Source organism: Scomber scombrus, chromosome 12, assembly GCF_963691925.1.
Source record: "Scomber scombrus chromosome 12, fScoSco1.1, whole genome shotgun sequence".
Taxonomy (NCBI): domain Eukaryota; kingdom Metazoa; phylum Chordata; class Actinopteri; order Scombriformes; family Scombridae; genus Scomber; species Scomber scombrus.
Genome location: NC_084981.1, coordinates 7381685 through 7402544, shown reverse-complemented (window position 1 = coordinate 7402544; position 20860 = coordinate 7381685). Strand labels below are relative to the sequence as shown.

Here is a 20860-nt window from a genome sequence, read left to right as displayed (position 1 = left end):
TCCATGAAATAAGAACCAGCCTGCGCCTATTGTTCGGTAGTCGACTGGCTACATCGCCTGATGATGTTTTGAGACTTGCCAGGTGATGATTTTAATTACAGCAACTTGCTGCAGGTTGCAGATTAACCCGAAGGAGCACAGGGTTATTTGTGTTTAGTTTGATGTGCAGCTGTGGATTACAGTCCATACATGAAGTCTAATCTTATATTCTGCACAGTTCAGTGGAAGTGCTTTAATATACAAGCGTTTCCACATGACTAATAACGATTTCTGCATGTTTTAAAGAAGTCAGAGTTGGGATGATGATCAGGAACTCAGCCAACGGTGAGTATTGAGCAGTAGTTTCTTAAAAAACATTGACTGAATCATTGTTCTTATAGCGAAGCGAAAGCCACTGCTGTGTCACTCAACAGGACAGTATCTCTGGGTTCATGGAAGACCACAGTCATGATCCGACACCTCTGCGTTAGCTGATAGCGTCGAGTCACATTTCAGTCCCAGCACTTCCTCTGTCTTCTTCCTGCAGCTTCTCATACCTGCAAATGTCCACAAAAAAAAAAGCAGCCTCTGACCTAATAGAGGGGGCAGCACCAGCACAGAGGCTTTGAGGAAGTCAAGCGAGCGTTGCAGCAACCCATATTATGGCCGTGAAGACACAGCAGGCCACACTGATCCTGCCCAAAGTTCCTCCTTTTGCAACTAACTGCCTGAATGTCTTGCTTGTTAGGAGATAAGGGCAGCCTCCCACGAAAGGTGACTCAGCAATCCAGCACACATACAGCCTCTCCTGAGATAAGGGCGCTCTGCGAGGCCTGGACTGTAGGATACTGGGAAAAACAGTCACAAGCAAGAGTAAACATTGGAAGGCAAATTAACAGAAAATAACAACCACTTATTGTGGGAAATTGAAAAACTCCAGTAACTTCATCAGAAATGAAATATACTGTAGAGAACGGAGAAAAAACTCCATGCCAGTGATTGGAACTAAAATTATTATAGCAAAAATCCTCTCTACAAGAGGTTCATATGAGATAATAATGACAGGAGAATGAGAGGTGAGGTATTTTAGCCAAACTAGTAGTGTAAGTCATAATTTATTTAAAATTTCTATCAATATTAATCCACATTTTATATTTATTTCACTAATTTCAGACATTATATAGGCACCCTTCACTCTATTTCACTACACAATTGTGCAGCAGATTGACAACTCAAATTGGCATGACATGAAACCTGGAAAGTAGTTATTAAACATCTGAAAGGGCTCCGTATAGTGATACGTGGCTGCTGCTGTGCTGAAGTTGAGCGCATTGCCCTTACATGGTATGTTCATACTATCAGCCTGGATGATGACAGGAAATGGTGGGAAATTAATGATGTCACCCCATCCAGTTGTATGTGACACTGAGCTTAGTGTGTGGAGACAGTTTACTAATTTACATTCAATGTTGGGTATCTCGGTTTCAAGTCACTACCAAGCAGTTGTGAATTCACATGAGCGACTCCATGCCCAGTGTTAAAGTTAGAAAGTGGCTTGCAGAGGTGATGAACTAAAATGGATGTGGACTCCCAGAGCTATATACATAGGGTTGATTTGCACAATCCTGCACAGTAAACCAAAGGGAAAGCCACATTTCAGTGAATATAATGCATATCTGCATGATGATCTTCTGCAGGACTGAGCCACTCACTCTGTGTACCCAGTATACAATCATCCTAAAACAGAAGTAAGAAAAATGTTGAAAAAAACAACATTTAAAAATCTTTATTCTGGACACCTGCTGATGTGATAAGGCAGGTCATGAGGCTTTAACACAGAGGGGGCCAACACAGAATAGAAAGAGCAGCCAAAAATGGATGAAACATTAAAGAGAAAATGAGAAAGCAAAACCTCATTAAATGGGAAAGAAAAGAGTTGTGTTAATTTTATGGACTGCTTCAACGGTGCCAGAACAGGTGACAGAAGGGGAGCTGTCCAATATGCAAGTGAGGAGCACCCCCCCATCAGCTTCCTCGGTGAGAATGAAATAAATAAACAATGAATGGTCCACTCTCCTCGCGCGCCTCATCCCATCTCATGCATGGCTGCCAGTAATGGTCTACTGGGTGTCAGCTTTTATTGGCACGGCACAAAGCAAGTGCCAAGGGCTCCGTGGCTCGACTCCCCGCTGCAGAATCGGCCTGTGGATAAAAGCAAGCAAAATGCCTCAGTCGAGCTCAGAGACATAGTCATGTTGGGCTGGAACGAGGAAGTGCAGTGGAGAGGGGAGGGACTCAGGGCGCAGCTCCATGGGGCCGCCGCGGCGCTGCGACCTTCTGCACATGGAGCCGGGGAGAGTTGGAAGAACTTCATACTGCAAACTCAAGGAATAGCAGGTAAAGTGATTTCCACCGCGCTTTACAGCTTGACACTAATCTCAAAGGCTAGGTCAAGACCTTTAAATTGATCCCACGCTGCTTTTTTAAAAAGATTTTTAGGAGACATGCACCTGACTGGAAGAGACTCCTTAGAGTTTCGGTGCAGGTGCGGCGCAGCATCAGATCCCGTTTGGTGCGCGCGTTTCTCTGCTGACATGAGGGGATATAACTCATTAACAAACTTTACTACTTTTTAACATTAATTACACCAAAAATAGATATTTATTTTCCGTGTTATTTGTATGTAAATAGTAATTTAAGGGAATTTGTGGGATGTTCCCCTTTTTCCATGTGTCTTTTTTCTTTTGGGAACATATGGATAAGTATTTCACAATTAGTCTGATTCCTTTTTAAAAATACTGTTTTAATTTTTAATATTTCTTACTAATTATCGACACATTTCGCTACATTTTTAACCTGTTTAAAACGTTTTTACACTTCTGTTAAGGCACCTGTTGCAACAGATGTGCGCACACGAACTTCAGACATTCCATTTGATTCCAAAGTGTCATATGTATTTTAAAAGACATATTTTCATTTCAATAACTCGTGTTTCAGGCGTAAGAAAAGGGTTCTTAAGGGCCAAAGATGTGAAAATATGTCAGCGCTGCTGGAAACAGGAAATCAGTATACGCACACACTAACCCTGCATCTAAATATTGTTTCACATGAATTAATCGATCAATTTGATAATTTCTCCATACCGGTAAACTTTGTTTTCAGCTGTTCGAAGCACAGTCTCAGTTAGTTGTTAAACGACTGTGTGAAGGGAAGAGAAAAACACACAGAGACACATAGAGGAGGCAGGTCTGATGAAACTTTTTACAAGGTTGACTCTGAGGTAGAAAGTTGCTCATCAACGCCCAGACCTAAAACAACAATTCAGTCTCAAACAGTTGAGGAAATAAAGTGTTTTCTGCTTCTTTCTTTCTTTCCCTTTTTTTTAACACGTTGCAAAACTCAAAGTTCCTGGTTGTAGAAGCTGAGACTTAAAAAAAGAATTCTGGCCATTAGCGTTTGATTAAGTATGGATTTATATATTGTATATTTTCCACAGCGTTTTAAGTCAAGCATTGAAGTGTTGTTAACGTGTAAAAATCTTACATTTTTATTGTTTCTCATGAGACAGAATCCTATTTTGAAAAAATGTAATCTGTATATACTAATTAACTTTATGAAATAAAATGTTTTTACTCACAGTTTGAGACATTTAAGAGAAGTTTACAATCCTGTAATTTCACTCAAATCACACTTAAATGCAGCAATTTAACAAAATTAAGATCAACTTAAAAACTTTGGCGAAACACCTGCACAAATGTGACTTTTTACATAGTTCAGTTGGAAAGAGAAGTGCTGAAAGTGCTGCAAATCTGTCTGCAGATACATCATCTTTCTTGTCAGTAGAAACAGAAGTGTTGGGGGGGGGGGGGGGGGGGGGGGGGGAGAGAGGGTGGAGGGGTTGGGGGGGGTTGTGGAGAAAAAGAGTGAGGGGGGTGGCAGAGGAAGACAGACAGTTATTAAAATGATTGTACTGTCTGAATACCAGAGTAGTGAAGTGTGTCAGATGCAAATGAAGGAAACTTCTCTTCAGCGCACCTTTACACTCCCCTCACCCCCTTCGATAGGCTCCCAGAACACATCCGCTATAACACTATCTACCCACTTACACTCAGACATTTCATGAATTACTGATGAGAATCTCCATGTGCATATGAACAAAGTTGACCGTGCACCACATTGCTTTGGCTGTGTAGGATAATCTCTTCTTATAACGCTTGATAAGAAAGCGCCCACAGCTTCATTACTTCTCATGAACCCACAGGAGTCAAAAATTATTAATTCATTAATCGTCAGTAAGTCTGCGTAGTAACTGCGTGGAAACTTTCAGTGTATTTCAGGAACAAATGATAAGATATGATTCATATTGTTTGTATGTGTAATCAGAGTGAGGTCAGCAATAATGTGTGATGATGATTTAGCAATTTAGCAATTATATAATATACCTATGTTTATTAAAGTGAAAAAATAGAGTTTCCATAAGCAGAAACATATATAAAAATATATAACATGAACCTCTTTGGCTTCTTAGTTTTTTATTTGTAGTGTTTCAACATTTCATAAAAGGTAACACACTTAATAGGATTATGTTTTACAGTTGGATTATTACATAGAATTTGTGCAATTATAAAAAAATAATAACACAAAACTTTAATCTTTAAATTCTGAATGCAACTGTAAAAACGCTGTGTGTCCCTTTTTGTTACATTTCTTTTCACATTTGGATATTTCAGTGTTGCTCCGTGTAGTCTAACATTCATATTTGATTTTAAATGTGTGTTTTGTACACTCATGTATAAACGAGCTTCCTCTAGGGTATCCAAACTTTACTGGTGTGGTCCTCAGTATCTGTTAACGGTTTCGTTGTTTCTCATCTCCACCCTGCTCCCTGGTGTAGTTTTTGCACCTCACTCTGAGCAGACGCCTCTAACCTCCCAACCCCCCTCCCCCCCACACCACCATCCACCAAACACACACACACACACACACACACACACACACACACACACGCACACGCACACACACACACACACACACACACAGAGGAGGAGGACTGAGAATTCTTTCAACCCACAACCCTCTTCCTGCCTCTCCTCCCTTGACGTACTCAGACCGAACTTTTCCAGTCCCCCCTGTGCTCACTGTGAAGTCTTCTCTGTGACTTCCATCACACTGACTGAAAGGGTCCACTTGCCCCTTGTTCATGACACACACACACACACACACACACATACACGCACACACACACACACACACACACACACACACACACACACACACACACACACACACACACACACACACACACACACACACGCACACACACACACACACACACACACACACACACACACACAACCACATTTCCTTTTGGTTACAACCAGGATATGAGCAATAAGGGGATTAATCCTGAGTTTGATTCAGTAAAGTAAGATAGAAAAGAGTTCTAGCTTGTGGCAGCAGCTGTGTTAAAATGATCGATATGTGTTTGATAACTTTAAACTTTGGCGAAATTAACAGCATGTAAAAACGGGACTACAAGCAGTTTTTTTTTTTAAAGTGACAGAGAGAGAAAATATAAACAGCATGAAAATAGTATCACTGCGTGCTCGAACAAAATAGCTACTTCCTGAATATTGAGTGTGCACCTTACTTTCCACATGCCTACGCAAGTGGGTTGTGGCTGAATGTAGGAACTCTCTTTTTTTATTTCTGTTGAAGCCCCCCCACCAACACATCCGTGTTTCCCCTTCGCACCATCTGCCCAGAAAAAAAGGGCACATGAGAATATACCCCCCCCCCACACACACACCACCCCCGCTGTCCCCGACCTCCTAACTCCAGATGCTGAAGGACGGCGGTGCAGAGGCGTAGCTCAGCACAGTAACACGCAAAACCCTGTGTTGTGCTGAACGAATCATCTGCACCAGTGACCTTTGCCCCCCCACCCCCCCTTCTCGCCTCTTCCTCCTCGCCTCTTCCTCCTCCTCCTCTCACACTTGCATCCTGGGCGTCTGCAGCTCCTGACTTGACTCCGCAGAATATTGTGCGTTGCGACAGAGCCGCCCGGTCGCTTCCCACTATTTGTTCCAAATGTGTGGAGCCATCTGTCAGTAAAACAGGAAGGCCTAGGTTCCCCTTCTCCCTTGGGCTTGTTTCGCTATTTTCGGGAGCTTCACTTCTCCCTGTGTGGCTGCTTGGACTGGGCAGCAGCCCCACCAAGGGCTTCTTGAAGTGGCGGAGCTTGGGCTGAGGCTGTCGGGCCCATCTGCTGCAGGCTTGAGGGCCATCCATTATTAATGGGGCCACGAGCACTGGTGACTCCTCAGATATTCAGCCCTGGCCGGAGGATTGCTTCTGGACTCGACTGCCTCGTCTTGCTAAAAAAAAAAAAAAAAAAAAAAAAAAATTTAAATAAAGAAAACTTTTCTGTCCTTCTGCCTGCTTTTCTGTCTCTTTTTTCTTTTCTTAATCTCTTTTTCTCTCCGCCTTCCTGTTGCATTTGCTCTTCTGACTTCTCGCCCTCTATTGCTATCTACATCTCTACACCTCTATATCTATCTCGCCGCTTTAGTGGCCCTCTCTTTCTCTCCTTTTTCTTCTTCTTCTCTTCCCCCTCTTTCCTCCCATCATTTTGTTTCTGATTGTGGCTTGCATGCGTCTGTGCTCAGGCCGCGGGCTCAGCGATGCATGCTCAGTAAATTAAAGAGAACACGAGCGCCGATCAGCTGGGCACGGCAAACACCCGCATCCTCGGTGACCTGGGGGCCAGTTAATTTTCTGCTTAATTTTGCGCCAGTCAGTTTGCATTTTTGGATGATTACGTGGCAGGAAATTAACAATAAATAACAAATGTGGTCTGAAAGCCCATTCCAGGCAACCCTGCGCTACCGACCAAGCCACTCTCCAAGTTCAGTCTCTCTGTCAGACTTGTAATGAAAATGTCTGTAATTCTTTGTAATGTAATGTGAAGGACAGTGGTGTGTCTACTACTGTGACAAGAGTGATCTCACCGAGGTGACAGAGTCACACCGAGAGAGTACAACCTTTACTCCACTCTAGCTTTTTATAATGTTGTTTCCCCAGCGTGCACTTGATTAAACTTACACACTTCTACATCTCCATCTCTCTCCCATTAGAGTACTTGCATCGCATGGAGACAGAGGAGGCCCAGGAAATGGCCCAGATGCCAGGTAAAAGACTACCTACTGCATGATTGAACTGTAGAGTGCACAAAGTAGATACAATAGGGCCCACACATAGCTCAGAGGTAATTTTGCTTCTCCTGAATGAGACACGTCAAGGGGGTTGCACGGTAAATGATGGGTGCTTGCTGATGTGTGTCTCCCCAGGCAGGGAGAGCCCCCCTGCCAACGAAGCATCTGAGGAGGCAGAGGAGCCCATGGCCGTCCCAGAGGACCTGTCAGCCAGTTCCGCCCACCAGCAGAACAACAGAGGGGACAAAGGTACGAGGCGACGTCTCTCCGAAATGCACTCACAGCCAGGCAGAACATTACTGATGCATCCACAGAATTAAGAGTAAATTAACATAGGTGTGTGTGACTGCTGTGTTAAGATGAGTGTACCCCATGAAGCAGCTATGAAAGTGAGTCTAAACCACAGCAGTGCCTTTCCCCAATAGTAATGTATTTACTTTCAAAGCTGCCAAATCAGAGTAAAATGGTTGAATCAAAGTAATGTCAGCATCAAAAGCATATGTACATATATATTTATGCATAGGATGTTTTATAACTTAATCCTGTACACATCCAGTGGGAGATATTTGCCGTTCCAAATCTCTTGGAAAAATTAATTTAAAGCTGCAAAGAGGCACATTTAGGTCATTGGCAGAAAAGGTAAAAAAAAAAAAAAAAAATCCCTTTGATCCATGGCATGTCATTAATAGGCAGAATCTTAAGGAATAGCTAATGTGGCCTTGATTTGAGTTTGTGAACATCAAGCCAGGGAATAGCAAGCCGAAAACAAGGATGAAGAGTGCGAGGGAATTCACATCTGCTGTGTATATTTATCTCAGGTCTTCTAACACGGGTGGTATGTTAGAAAACCGGAAATGTTTGAGGTGGAATCATTACGGGACATTAGAGGCTAATTGGTTTTACATGACGGCGAGATGAATGGGATATAACATGCAGTTTTCATCGGATTAATTATATGAGTATTAAGGTGCTTATTATTGTTGTTGGTGCATGAAATTCAAACAGAATACTGTTTACAAAATATCCAAAATGTTAGACACAGTTTTTAACAGTCACTCATCTATTTTTTATTCATGTATGATATGTTCAACATCACAAATATACGAGATATAAATGGAATGAATCAAACATGTTTAATAAAATGTTTAAAGATGTGCAAAAGAAAAAGAAAAAGGGGGCAACCCAGGATCAGGAAATTGTCTATTATATATTTTATTTCTTAATGACAAATTATTTTAACTCAGTGGCAAAGAATAAAAACAACAACAAGCATGACTGTTTAAATTTGACCCACCCTGGTCAGTGTTTTTCCACGTATCCAGATAACGGCAAAGATTAGCAGAACGCAGTCAAAAATAAAATGTGAGAGGAAACTGAAATAGGATGTGTAAGAGTTTCCTAAGAAGAACTTGCCATCAGACAGTTTCAACACTCCTGGAGATAAAGACTTCAGGAACAGGGCCAAGCTCAAGAGATCAGCGCATCACTACACCACATAGGTCACACACCTGCAAGTACACAAACACACACAGACACACAGACACACACACACAGACACACACACACACACACACACACACACACACACACACACACACACACACACACATACATTTTCTCACAAATGCTTTGACTTTACAACTGTTGAGCTGTCATTGCAGGAATCTCTGAACCAGTGCTGTAAAGAGGATCTAAACAACGGAAACACTGAAAGTTAGGGAGCGTGTGTTTAGCCACATTTTATCTGACGCTGTACATCTTGTGTCAGTCAACTGAGATCAATGGAGAAAAGACGGGAGAGTCAGAAAAACAAATGATTTAAACGTTTGACTTTCATCTGTGGCACGTACAGTAAAAAAGTAAAGAGGGCACAGCTGGCAGAGTTGATCTGTGTCTTTTTGTACTGCATGTGAGTTTCTGTTCATTCCCTGTCCAATATGATCACTGCGTACAATTGTGTGTGTGTGTGTGTGTGTGTGTCTATATAGGGACAGAGAAAGAAAGAAGGGAAGTGTGAGTATCTGGTACATCTCTGCATCGTTGCCTCTATGATAAAAAGCCAGAATGAGTTATAATTATCACTAAGGATCATGTGCTGCTCAGTTCTCTGTTGTCAAAAAGGGGGCGAAAAGCAGGGGGACTGTATGTGGGACGTGGGACTACGAAGTATTGAAAGCTCAAAACCACAAAAACCAGGTTGTTTCCTGTTGCGAATAAGTGTTCACAGCTAGGATCGTCATTATTGCATCTTTTTCACACTGCTGCAATCCACATACAGGCTGACTTCATGCACAAAGAAGGTCAAACATCACACTGAATAATATTTTTGTCTACATTTTCCTGGTTCGATGTTTTGTAAATTCACAGACAGCAACCAAATGCATTTTATTGTTTTGTGAGGTTAAGTTGGAGATACACGTGAAGCATATATGGTTAAAGTCACAAGGCGGCAAAAATGACCTTAGTAACATCCCAGTGAAAAGATTTCTCTTTCACTTTCAGTGAATCAGACAGCTATGTCAGAGACATGAGACTGAAAAGGAGACTTAGCTGTCTAGTTCCCGAAAACACAGGCAAGTTTTTTTTTTCTTTTTGAAAGTGTGAGGGGAAAAGAAGGCTGTTTTTGGTGTTCCTGCAAGTGGTGTTGAGTGTGTTGCTGGCGTGGTTTAACACATGTGGTTCCACTACCTTGCACACAGGGTTATTTTCAGGCAGTGAGAGCAGCACAGCTCTGTAACAGGAACCCCCAGCAGGCACCCTGTGTCTCCATGCTGCAGTACTAACCCACTTGCTAACTTGCTTCCTATATCTGCTATCTCCCTCTGTTAATATAGCTTGTTAAAATACCTCTTTTACACTTTTGCATCACATTATTTTTTCCTATGTTTGTTAGTTCATTTCTCTGGAGTTGATCAGTGTTTTATCCTCTGCCACATTATCTGTACCTTCACTAGTAATCTGTGCATAACATTTAGATCCACATCAGGTTATTACCATTTTTATTGCAACCTGTTTTGTTTGTCGACTTCGTGACCTGACACTTGCTTCCCAAAACGAGCAAATCAGGATGTGTGGCTGTGACAAACATGATATGAAGTCAAAAAGCCTTCTTCCTATTCCCAATTTAGTCACAACTTCCCCATATCCTTGTGAAGTTGGTGGCCCAGGCCTTGTTTTCATGGTTCCCTTCTGCCTGTCTCAGCTAATACAGCTGACATAACCTGTGAACCTCGCTGCAGGTGTATTATATGTCTCAGAAGTGAGAAACCAACATATATAAAGGGTTTTATACTTCCTAGTTACAATGATTCCCTCGCTCTTTCACCTGTACTAAGCAGGGCAATATTCTGATTGAACCTTTTTATTGGTTTCCTGCTGACGTAAAGTCACCAAAAACGATGACTCCATCTGCTCAAATCAGGTTGTAGTTTTCTTTCACTTCCACACACACGGCATGTAGGACACGTGTTGACTGAACTTTACAAAATGTCACAGAAAGTGTAAATGAGTCACTCATTCCCAACCATGGTAATTGTAAACTTGGTTGTACCTGTGACGTTGTTTGAGATTATGTGAAAAGATTGTGGAGTCTCACAACTAAAACTAAAAGAAAGAAATTGAAATATTGAAATTACAAAAAACTGTCACATTGAGTCAGCTGGTACACCTGAATATCAGGAGCTGATTGTGTGTGTAAATTAGTTAGCAGGATAACAGAAGGGTTAACGCTATTAACTTAAAGTAACACACACATTTGATGAATTAGCTAAAATAATTGATATTTGTTAAAAAAGTAAAAACCTAAAACTATGGATAAACAGTTAGCTTGATTAACAGTCGAAACAGTTAGCTTAAAGTAGCCTAATGGATAAATGGAAATAGTTACAAGTAATAGTTGAATTATTTGGCTAAGTAATGGAAAAAATGATTTTAAAAAGATGGCTAAATATGTTGGATAAACAGCTGAAGTAGAAGTTACTGATGAATAGTTGTAATAGATAGCTTAAATTGCTTTGTTTGCTAACAGTTGCTAAAAGATACATGTGTGAAATGACTAGCAGCCTTGATGAAAGGGTACTTTCATCTGACAAAACCACTGATAGGCTATTCATGCATATTAAACCACAACTCCTAAGTGAAACTAAAAGCATATTGTCAACAATATCATCAGTTTACTGTTTACACAGGTGATCCACATTGCATCAGAATGGCTGCTTACACTTAGTTTTAAGATGCGTTTCGGTGATTTGAACACAAGTGAACAGTGAGGACACATCGCCATTCATACCTGTGTCTATCATGTGTCTCAAAGTTCACGACTTTCTATTAGAAGGTCCAAGGGCCCCTCACACTGTTATACATCAATCTGACGCCAGAAAACAGAAATGTGTCAAGAACTATACTATACATGTATGAGCTAACTGTTGAGAATGACTTCACAAAATCATTTGGTGTTGGTGTGCTGTCACCAAAGCAACCACCACATCCTGTATTGATGACATATTTCCTGTAGTCCTAGTTCATCAGGATATAGGATTAGTGCTCATACTACTAAAGATATGTGGTTAAATGGGCCTCAGCAAGCAGTTTGAGTGATTGGATTACAATGCATCTTTGTGATTTAGACTTGTATTTAGTGCTGTCCACTTGATTTTACTTGTTTGGTAACTAATTCTCTACCAAAACCCATTATCAGCTTTTGCTCTTGAACAGAACTTAAGCAACATGTTAATTCTGTAAATGGTGAAGCCGTCCTTTCCCTTTGCGTGCATGGCCAGTGTTTGTCTTATCTCATCTGCTCAGCACAAAGACAAGAGAGTCTGTCCAAAAACTCAACAGTCAAACAGATGAGCAGATTATTTGTCACGCGATGATGAATGAAAACGTTTAAAAAAAAAGTTGTGTGGAGATGGACGACCGGATTATGTGGCGTTGATCACAAAAGTAACCAAAAACATCTCGTTAGTTCTCCAATTTTGCTCCACCTCCTGCTTTCAATGGGAAACATTATGTACTGTGCGTTTAGGGGACTTATGCTCCCTTGGTGGCTCTCGGTGAAAACGAGACTCCTGCAAAAAAAAAAAAAAAAAAAAAGTTTCAGTTAGAAGCTGTTATACAATTCCTTTCCCGTGCTTCCCTTTCTGTCACTTCTCCATAATTCTTGGTATTTCAGTTAGACAGGCCCTCTTTCTGAAGCTTCCCCTTTTCCATAGATTCCTATATTTCATGATTTCCACTTCTTCCTCTTCAGTTGTACAAACAGAGGTAGAGGCATGGGGAAATCAGGCTGTCACCGTGACATGCAAACCACAGGCTGGTAGCTGTGGGACTTGCAATATCTGTAAGTTCTGTAAAGTTCTCTGGTGGGAAAACAAGGAGATTGTGGTTCAACAGAGATGACACTTCTCTTTTTTGCTGGCTTGGGAACACCAGAAAATAAATGGAGATTATGGACTTTTTTTTATACTTGGTAATTTTATACTTGGTAATCATCACTCAGGCAGTATTATATTACAGCTTTAAATACCTGGAAATGTCAGGAATTAGAGTGATAAATACCAAGATGATGAAAATGCCAAAAGCGAGTGTGCCTGTGTGTGATCATCATACTCGGTTGCTCTCATAGACACCGCTGTCGTCCCTAGTTTCGCACTGCTTCCTGTGTCTCTGTTTCCTGTTTATCTCTGTCATTTGTTTCACCAAAGTGTGATGGTGTGAGATGATCTGTGTGTTTCTTCATTTCATCGGCACCATCCACAAACAGTAGACTCGCTACCCACCTGTGTATCCTTGTGAAACGTACTACGAAGCTTTAAAAAAGAGAAAAGCTGTAGTGTTGTCTACGGTTAATAATGTGTAGGCTGTGGGTTGATCTTATCTACTGTTTTTGTGACTTTTCTCAGGCTGGATTGACAAAAAAAAGAGGGAGGGGGATTTTGGCTGTTTTGATTCAGCATTCCCGGAATAAAGAGGAAAATGTTTTATTGTGTACTAGCTGTTGTAGCTTTAGTCATATTGCAGTGCAGTGTCTACCAACAGAGGCAAGAGGGAATGAACAGAACAATACTGACTTCAAATAAAGCTAGGCTATATTTTATCATATATAGTTTTAAAATTCAGTTTCATGGCCTTCAAATCACAATTTGAATTGATCAACATATTCATCATAGTCATAAAAAAAGCATCTGAGCAAAAGAAAAGTCAAAATATTAAGACAAAGAAAACCAATCAGTTAAATTATTTTAAATACATTTTAAATAAAAATGATTCACAGAAGAAAATACAAATAATACAGAAAAATATAATTTTATGTAAAAGTGAAGAAAAGGCTCACCTATAAGGCAAAACAAATTCAAATACATTCTTAGAAATGATCATTTAGTTAAAGTGGATATAAAGACCTAATATTTATCAGAAGCATTCATTTATTAAATGAATTGGTTCGGAAAATCATCATCCTTTTCCTATTAAACCTCTCAGAGCAGGATAAGGCAACTTTAAGGCTACACCACTATGTTACAATAAGCCGCTTTATTTATTCTCATGTCACAGCATGAATATCACACTGATAAACTGCCCATCTCTAGTATATCACATCATGAAAGAACCATGCTCGTATTCTAAACCGTGGCCCCCCCTCCCCCCTCCTTGCCCTCTTTTCCAGCCTGTAACATTAAAGTTGAGGCTCGCAGTGATGAGGAGAATGGGCTGGCCTGTGACATGAATGGCGTGGAGGAGGAGGAATGCGCGGAAGACTTGCGCGTGATCGATGCCTCGGGCGCCAAGGTGAACGGCTCACAGCCGAGCCCCGAAGCCAAGGCCTTCACCTCGGCCGGCGGTATCCGGCTGCCCAACGGGAAGCTCAAGTGCGATATCTGTGGGATAATTTGCATTGGCCCCAATGTGTTGATGGTGCACAAGCGAAGCCACACTGGTAAGGCATCTGCAATACTTCTTGCCCTTCCTTTGCACCCATGTACTCTGTTAGTATGAAAGGATGGTTTAGGGGCAGTTAAGTGTCTGCTGTGACTCCTCCTCATACTTAGAGCATTTCCTTATGCTTTAAATGGCAAAATTAAGATGTCAAAGTAGTTGTCCCCTTTTATTTTTTGGGTGTTAACGCAGGCAGGGTCACAGTAAATATAACTGTAACATTGTGTCTTGCCTACACCTAGAATATCTTAGAAATAAACCTGTGCTTATGTTTGCAGTCCCCCCTTATACTCAGTTATAGTTCTAATGGCATCCTCGTATTTGGCTGTATGCATGCAGACCTTCCTATCGTGCGTGAAATAGACTTTGTGCGTACCATTAGCATTCATTATTGTTCATCTAAATGACTCTGAATTATCACATGACAAGCAAGTAACTGATCATATTATTGTGCGATAAAACAGCAGAGACAAACTTGGTCCGAGAAAAAAAAAAACACACACACACACACACACTGAGTTGAGAAACAGGATATCTGCTGCAATTAAATGGAATCTCCATGAACTGACAATTATCTGGCTATTAAAAGTTCTTCAAATTTCAAAATTGATATTCTATTGTAATGAGCCCAAACCAGTGGTGGGGAACATTTTTGAAAAAGGCACGTAACTGTCAAGCTTTAGAAACTAATGAAACTCAAAATGGAAGAAAGGAACACCAGACTAATGTAAATGCAAAAGAACGTACAATAAAAGATATAATGAAGTGCCTCCTATTTAAATAGAAAATATTCTGTGGTGAGTCTTTGCTCCTGAAATGCATTTTTAATGAATATCCTTTTTTATATATTTTTGCTGCTTCACTGATGACTCTTATTTTATGGGGGGCCTTTGAAAAAAAAAGCCATATTAAAACGTTCTCACAGAATGCCACAACACTCGGAGAGGCTGGATATTGGTTTATTCCAGAAGCGCTGATCAGGAAGACTGGCTCTCAACACAAAGTGTTTCCTTCGTTTTATTCAAATGAGGCTGAATTTGCATTGTGATGTGCCGCTCTTATTTTAGAGACGAAGAAGAGGAAAAAATGAGATTTTCAGATCAAATTGACCTAGGCAATGGTGCATTACGAAACTGGCAGGCTGAGTCTGAAAGGCTCTTGTTCGATCAGAGCGCCAGAAGTCGGTGGGGCAGGGGGAGCACGGAGAGATGGAGTGTCACTCTGCTGCGAAACCCTCCCAGAAGCGGCTGGATCACCCCGCAGACACTCCATCATCCGGCTTGTTGTGGCGCTTAGGGATGCTTGTAGTGCAGTGACCCCATATTCCCACAGCAGCAGCAGCAGCAGCAGCAGCAGCAGCAGCAGCCCGCTTTATCATCCACATAGCAAAGACAAAGATTTCTGTGCTTTTATTGTTGTCAGTGGAAGGATGAAACATAGGGAGAGACTAGGGTAAGGGGTGCCATGAAGAAGTCATAAAACACAAAACTGCCTGATAGAATACAAACAAAATAAATTGGGTGCCAGTATTCTTCATTTTTTTGCTCATTTTCTGTGCGTTTTCCAGGTGTCTGCCCCTTTACAGTAATGTGCGTCTTTTGTGTTTTGTCCCCAGGAGAACGTCCTTTCCAGTGCAGCCAGTGCGGTGCCTCTTTCACCCAGAAGGGCAACCTGCTGCGTCACATCAAACTCCATTCAGGGGAGAAACCGTTCAAATGTCACCTGTGCAACTACGCCTGTCGCAGGAGGGACGCCCTCACAGGCCATTTACGCACCCACTCAGGTGAGTACGTAAAGGTCACCCACACAGAAAAAACTACTGGTAATTCTCATGGTCTCATGGTAATTCTAGTAGGAACATTTGGTGGAAGCCTTTGCAAAACGCATGAATTGTTGAGCGGTTCATACAGTGAGTGCTCCGAGCACTATAAGGGGAAGTTGACAGGGTGTAGATATGGTGTCACTTTTTTTTTTCAAAAGCTTTGCAGAAGTATGTGTTAATGAAATTTTTGGGTGTAAACACAGTACAAATACAGTTGCACAGCCTACTCTTGATAGTATGTGAACGGAACATGTTAAATTATTAATGCACATCATTTTTCAGCTTTACTGCACTGCTAAGCAATAAGTGATTGATGTCAATTATGATCACTCTGATTAACCAGGCGGCACTTTAAGTCTGTAGAACTTGGTTTTCATGACATAATGAACTGGACTGAGTGGAAATTTGATGGGTGCATCGAAGATTTTTTTTTCAAATGCAAAGAACGTGGCGTGTGGTGCTACTTATGTTGTTCTTTTTGTCAACAAATCCCATGAAAATCAATTAGTCCCTTTTAAAAAAAAATTTTTTAAATACTTTTTGAATTCCCTGTCTATGGCTATCAGCCCCAATTATAAACAGGAGTAACTAGTGCAATTGTTAGGGGATGTTTCCTGATTAATAATTATATACAACGGATATATTTTGAATAGTTTTTGGACGACAAGGGAGAGCTATGGCCCAGAAGAATAAGATACGATGGTGGCGCGTTCTCAGGGCTGTTGCCAGAATTTTAGAAAGTCAAGAGTTCAAGTGTCGTTGGTGTTTATTAGGCAGCAGGGGAAGGACCCAAATGCAAACTATAGAGGCAGACAGGAGCAGTTCAGCGATTTTATCATCAAAAGTGACGATATAAACAGCTCATAGGCATGGGTGGTAGTAAGTATTAAACCCACAGAGTTGCAGGGATGAGGTACAGACAGGCAAGCAAGCAGCGGAGATGTAATACAAGTCCAGGTAATCGAAAACAGACGCTCAAAAACAACTGACAAAAAACAACATAACTGCAATGATCTGACAATGGAACAAAGGATCTGCTATATGAAGTAATTGGCTGATAAAGGGATGGCTCGTAGGTGAGGAGTGGGTGGAGTAGGCCAGGTAACCGCAGGACCGATGAGAAGTAGGAACAGGTGTCTAGACGGGGAAAGGAGGGAAAGTCCGAGGGCATCTGGTGGACAGCTTGAGGATGGCAGGTCAGGGGAGTTAGAGGAAAGTACCAGAACAGTACTGGGAGAAGTGAGAGGAGTGAGAGTAGCAGTGTGGTTGTAGGGGAGGACTAAGGGGCAGACTGGGACACCGAGTCTCCCTAACATTCCCGACCCCCGCTCCAAAAAATCTGAGCAGACACCATAAGTATAATTAATTATTATAATTTTCTTTTAATCATTTGGATTTTTCATATTTAATTTACTCAACTGTGTATTTACATTCTCACAGCCAGGAATAAAGTTCTGGAGGAAAAATACTCACCCATTTATTATACAAGTAGTCAAAGTGTACAAGCAGTCAAATTGAATTAAGAGGAACCATTTGATAAAATACCCTCTCTACCCAAATTGCTAAAACCCCAAAAAGTCCCAGAAAAATTTGAAACCCAACAAAGAAGAGTTCTCTGTAACCTCACTGGAAGCACAGTCACTCTCAAACATCCCAAGAAATATAAAAATATCTCCAAAAGTTTTTGCACAGGATGTACCAAAAATATCCTGTCATTCAAAACTTGTGTTTTCTGTCCAGTTTTTATAGGTAGCACTTTTTTCCTGTAATCATTCCAATTATTTATTTATTTTCTTTTATTTACTGTAGTCAAACTGTATATAATATAATATAATATAATATAATATAACCATTTCTTCTTTTGTTTTGCTGTGTGATATCATTTTGCAAAAAGGCAGCATCTAAAGCAACCGTTTTTAAACTAAAACTGCCAATACTTCAATATTGACTCTTTTATTCTACATTGTACTGCTCTGTTAACTGATGTATTTTTTTTTCTTTTCTTTTTTTTGTAGTTGGAAAACCCCACAAATGTGCTTACTGTGGGCGGAGTTACAAGCAGCGCAGTTCTCTGGAGGAGCACAAGGAGCGGTGTCACAACTACCTCCAGTGCATGGGCCTGCAGAACAGCATCTACACAGGTGGGTGCCTCACGGGGCTGCTCGCTCGCACTCACTTCCACCCAAATCTGATGACCTATTTTACCCTTCCGAGCTAAGGACTCGCAATGTACTCAAACAGCGACGCACCACGCAGACAATGCTGCAGTTATTAAAATGCTCCAACAGGTCAGGTTAAATGAATCTCATTCATATTTGAGTACAGTTTTCCGATCGGAGTCTGCAGTTGAGATGAAGTGAACACACGCTGTAAGATATTTGAGTTGAAGCTTAGACACATATCTATACTTTATCTGTGCGCATGATCAAATACTATATTTACAGACCAAGTGCTTCACATGTGTCAGAATAATCCGCTCTGTGCTCTGTGAGAAAAAACTCCACTATCAGGCATACATGTGTCAAAAGCCCTCTTTACACCAGCTCATCATTTTAAACAAACTCCACATACTTTGACTCTGAAATCTACTTCTCTGTCTTGCTTTCCAGTAGTAAAGGAAGAAAGCAACCAGAATGAACAGAGGGAAGACTTAAGCCAGACGGGATCTGACAGAGCCTTGGTGCTAGACAGACTAGCTAATAATGTAGCTAAACGTAAGAGCACTATGCCACAGAAGTTTGTGGGTAAGGGCTTAAATCTGCTTCCTTTGTGTGAATACAATGTTGCTGCTTTTGCTGAAAGATGATGCTGCAAATTTTTGAAAAGACTGTGTTGGTGAAGCTGCAATGTGTTATGTGTCCAGTTACTGTTGCATATTTTTTTGCCACCCTGGTTCTGTAGGATGCATGCAGTGTAATAGAAAAAAAAGGCCTTTCATTTGTTTAAGGCATGCCTAACCATTAACTGTTTGTATTATATCATTTTTCATCATTGATTTAAAGGATTTTTTTTGTTTTATCATGCATATTCATTGTGCATTAAAATAATCTGGATAATCATAACAAAAAAAACCCAAACAAAAAAGAAACGATGCAGAGGCTGAGGATGATTTAAATATGAAATGGAATATGAAATATGAAACTAGGAACAACAAAAACATTGACTCATTTAAAAGCTCAGCTACAGATGAGCAGGCTCATTAGCAAGATGTTGACGTCATAGGATGTAGATGAAAGTTTAAACTCTAATCTGTCTCTCTGGGCCCTCAGGTGACAAACGTCTGTCAGACCTCTCCTACGATGGAGGAGCGGGTGAGCTGATTCAGCCCCACGTCATCGATCAGGCCATCAACAGCGCCATCAGCTACCTGGGGGCCGAGTCGCTCCGGCCTTTGGTCCAGACCTCCCCGGCCTCGTCTTCTGACGTGGGCCTCGGCTCCATGTACCCGATGCACAAGCAAGGGGCCGAGGGCCACGCGGGGACGGGGCTGTCGGCCAAAGACAGTGCGGCTGAGAACCTGCTGCTGCTCTCCAAGTCCAAGTCTGCCTCCAGCGAGAAGGACGGCTCGCCCAGCCACAGCGGCCAGGACTCCACGGACACCGAGAGCAACAACGAGGACCGGCCCGGCGGGGCGGCGACCAGCCTCATCTACCTGACCAACCACATCACCTCGGGGGTGAGGAACGGCGTGCTGGTGAAAGAGGAGCAGCAGAGGCAGTACGACGCCATCCGGGCCAGCATGGAGATGGCCTCCGAGGGCTTCAAAGTGGTGACGGCGGACGGGGAGCAGGTGAGGGCGTACCGGTGCGAACACTGCCGCGTCCTCTTCCTGGACCACGTCATGTACACCATTCACATGGGCTGCCACGGCTTCAGAGACCCCTTCGTGTGCAACATCTGCGGCCACCGTGGTCAAGACCGATACGAGTTCTCCTCTCACATGACACGAGGGGAGCACCACTACTGAGGACACACACACACACACACACACACACACACACACACACACACACACACACACACACACACACACACACACACACACACACACACACACACACACACACACACACACAATGAATGCAGATTTTATTAATGTAAAGTACGCTGTTAATGTCTGAAAGTTTTTTCAAACAGTATGCATGTTTGTTGAATACTGATAATGTATTCAACTAATGAAAAATACATGTATATTTTTTTCATTCTTCAGAGGAAGACTCAACTTGTGTCATTCTGTTAAAGACAGAAAGTAATGTTCAGTGAAGATAAGACGTCGTCTATCTGACTGTGCCTATGTCGCACCTATATAGATTTCTTTAAGTTGCCTCTTGTATGAACATGTTTCTTCTTCCTGAAAAACCAGTATAGTTTTTTTTTGATAAAGAAAAAAACTCCATCTTGGGCTAGATAGATTAATACATATATTATCAAACGTCTGTGCCCAAATATCTGATATGTAAATAAAACGTGTTTTTCTTCAGTTTTTTGCTGTGCAGGCAAACCATTTTAATACGAGTATTAAATACAATCAATGAAAAAAAACCCATTACAATCAGTGTGGGAAACTCCACCACTTCAAGTTCAAAACCGTATTGTTGTAGTTGTACCATCTTGCATATTATTTATATCACATATACTTGCCTATCTGTTTTTGTATTTATTACATGTGTTTGGTGTTTGTCGGTAGAATAGTTGAATAAAAGCTGCCTCTCTTTCTGTTCGACTGTACTTAATGTGTTTGAGGTGAAAACATGACTGCTGCTGGAAGCTATTTTTGGTTTTATTCAGAATATTATCCTGGTCATTTAATTTGTACCTGTTAATGTTTCACCTAATGAATAAGAGCCATCTGAGGTTCGAACCAAGCTTTATGCTTGCAAAATATCAATAAAAGATATTTTATATATGCAAA

At 41.4% G+C, this 20860-nt stretch overlaps 1 protein-coding gene across 6 annotated transcripts; it reads left to right on the top strand.

Annotated features, from left to right (window-relative positions):
- The first annotated feature begins 1810 nt into the window (after positions 1–1810).
- ikzf1 (IKAROS family zinc finger 1 (Ikaros)) lies at positions 1811–20012 on the top strand. Of its 6 annotated transcripts, none has more exons than XM_062430376.1 (8): positions 2224–2376; positions 7116–7169; positions 7329–7442; positions 13858–14127; positions 15742–15909; positions 17964–18089; positions 18561–18692; positions 19218–20012. In XM_062430376.1, exons 1-8 carry the CDS (start codon positions 2232–2234, stop codon positions 19913–19915), a joined length of 1707 nt encoding a protein of 568 aa, XP_062286360.1. In that variant the 5' UTR covers positions 2224–2231; the 3' UTR covers positions 19916–20012. The 6 variants fall into 6 exon arrangements, with proteins under 6 accessions (XP_062286364.1, XP_062286360.1, XP_062286359.1 ...); XM_062430375.1 differs by having other exon boundaries at positions 18558–18692; XM_062430379.1 differs by lacking the exon at positions 13858–14127.
- Positions 20013–20860: the final 848 nt, after the last annotated feature.

What these genes read in the sequence shown, in the direction of transcription:
- ikzf1 (XM_062430375.1), top strand. Translation starts at nt 2,232, where the DNA reads ATGTTGGGCTGGAACGAGGAAGTGCAGTGGAGAGGGGAGGGACTCAGG. An exon ending in CCATTTACGCACCCACTCAG is followed by an intron (nt 15,910 to 17,963) that starts GTGAGTACGTAA and finishes TTTTTTTTGTAG; the next exon opens with TTGGAAAACCCCACAAATGT. An exon ending in TATGCCACAGAAGTTTGTGG is followed by an intron (nt 18,693 to 19,217) that starts GTAAGGGCTTAA and finishes CTGGGCCCTCAG; the next exon opens with GTGACAAACGTCTGTCAGAC.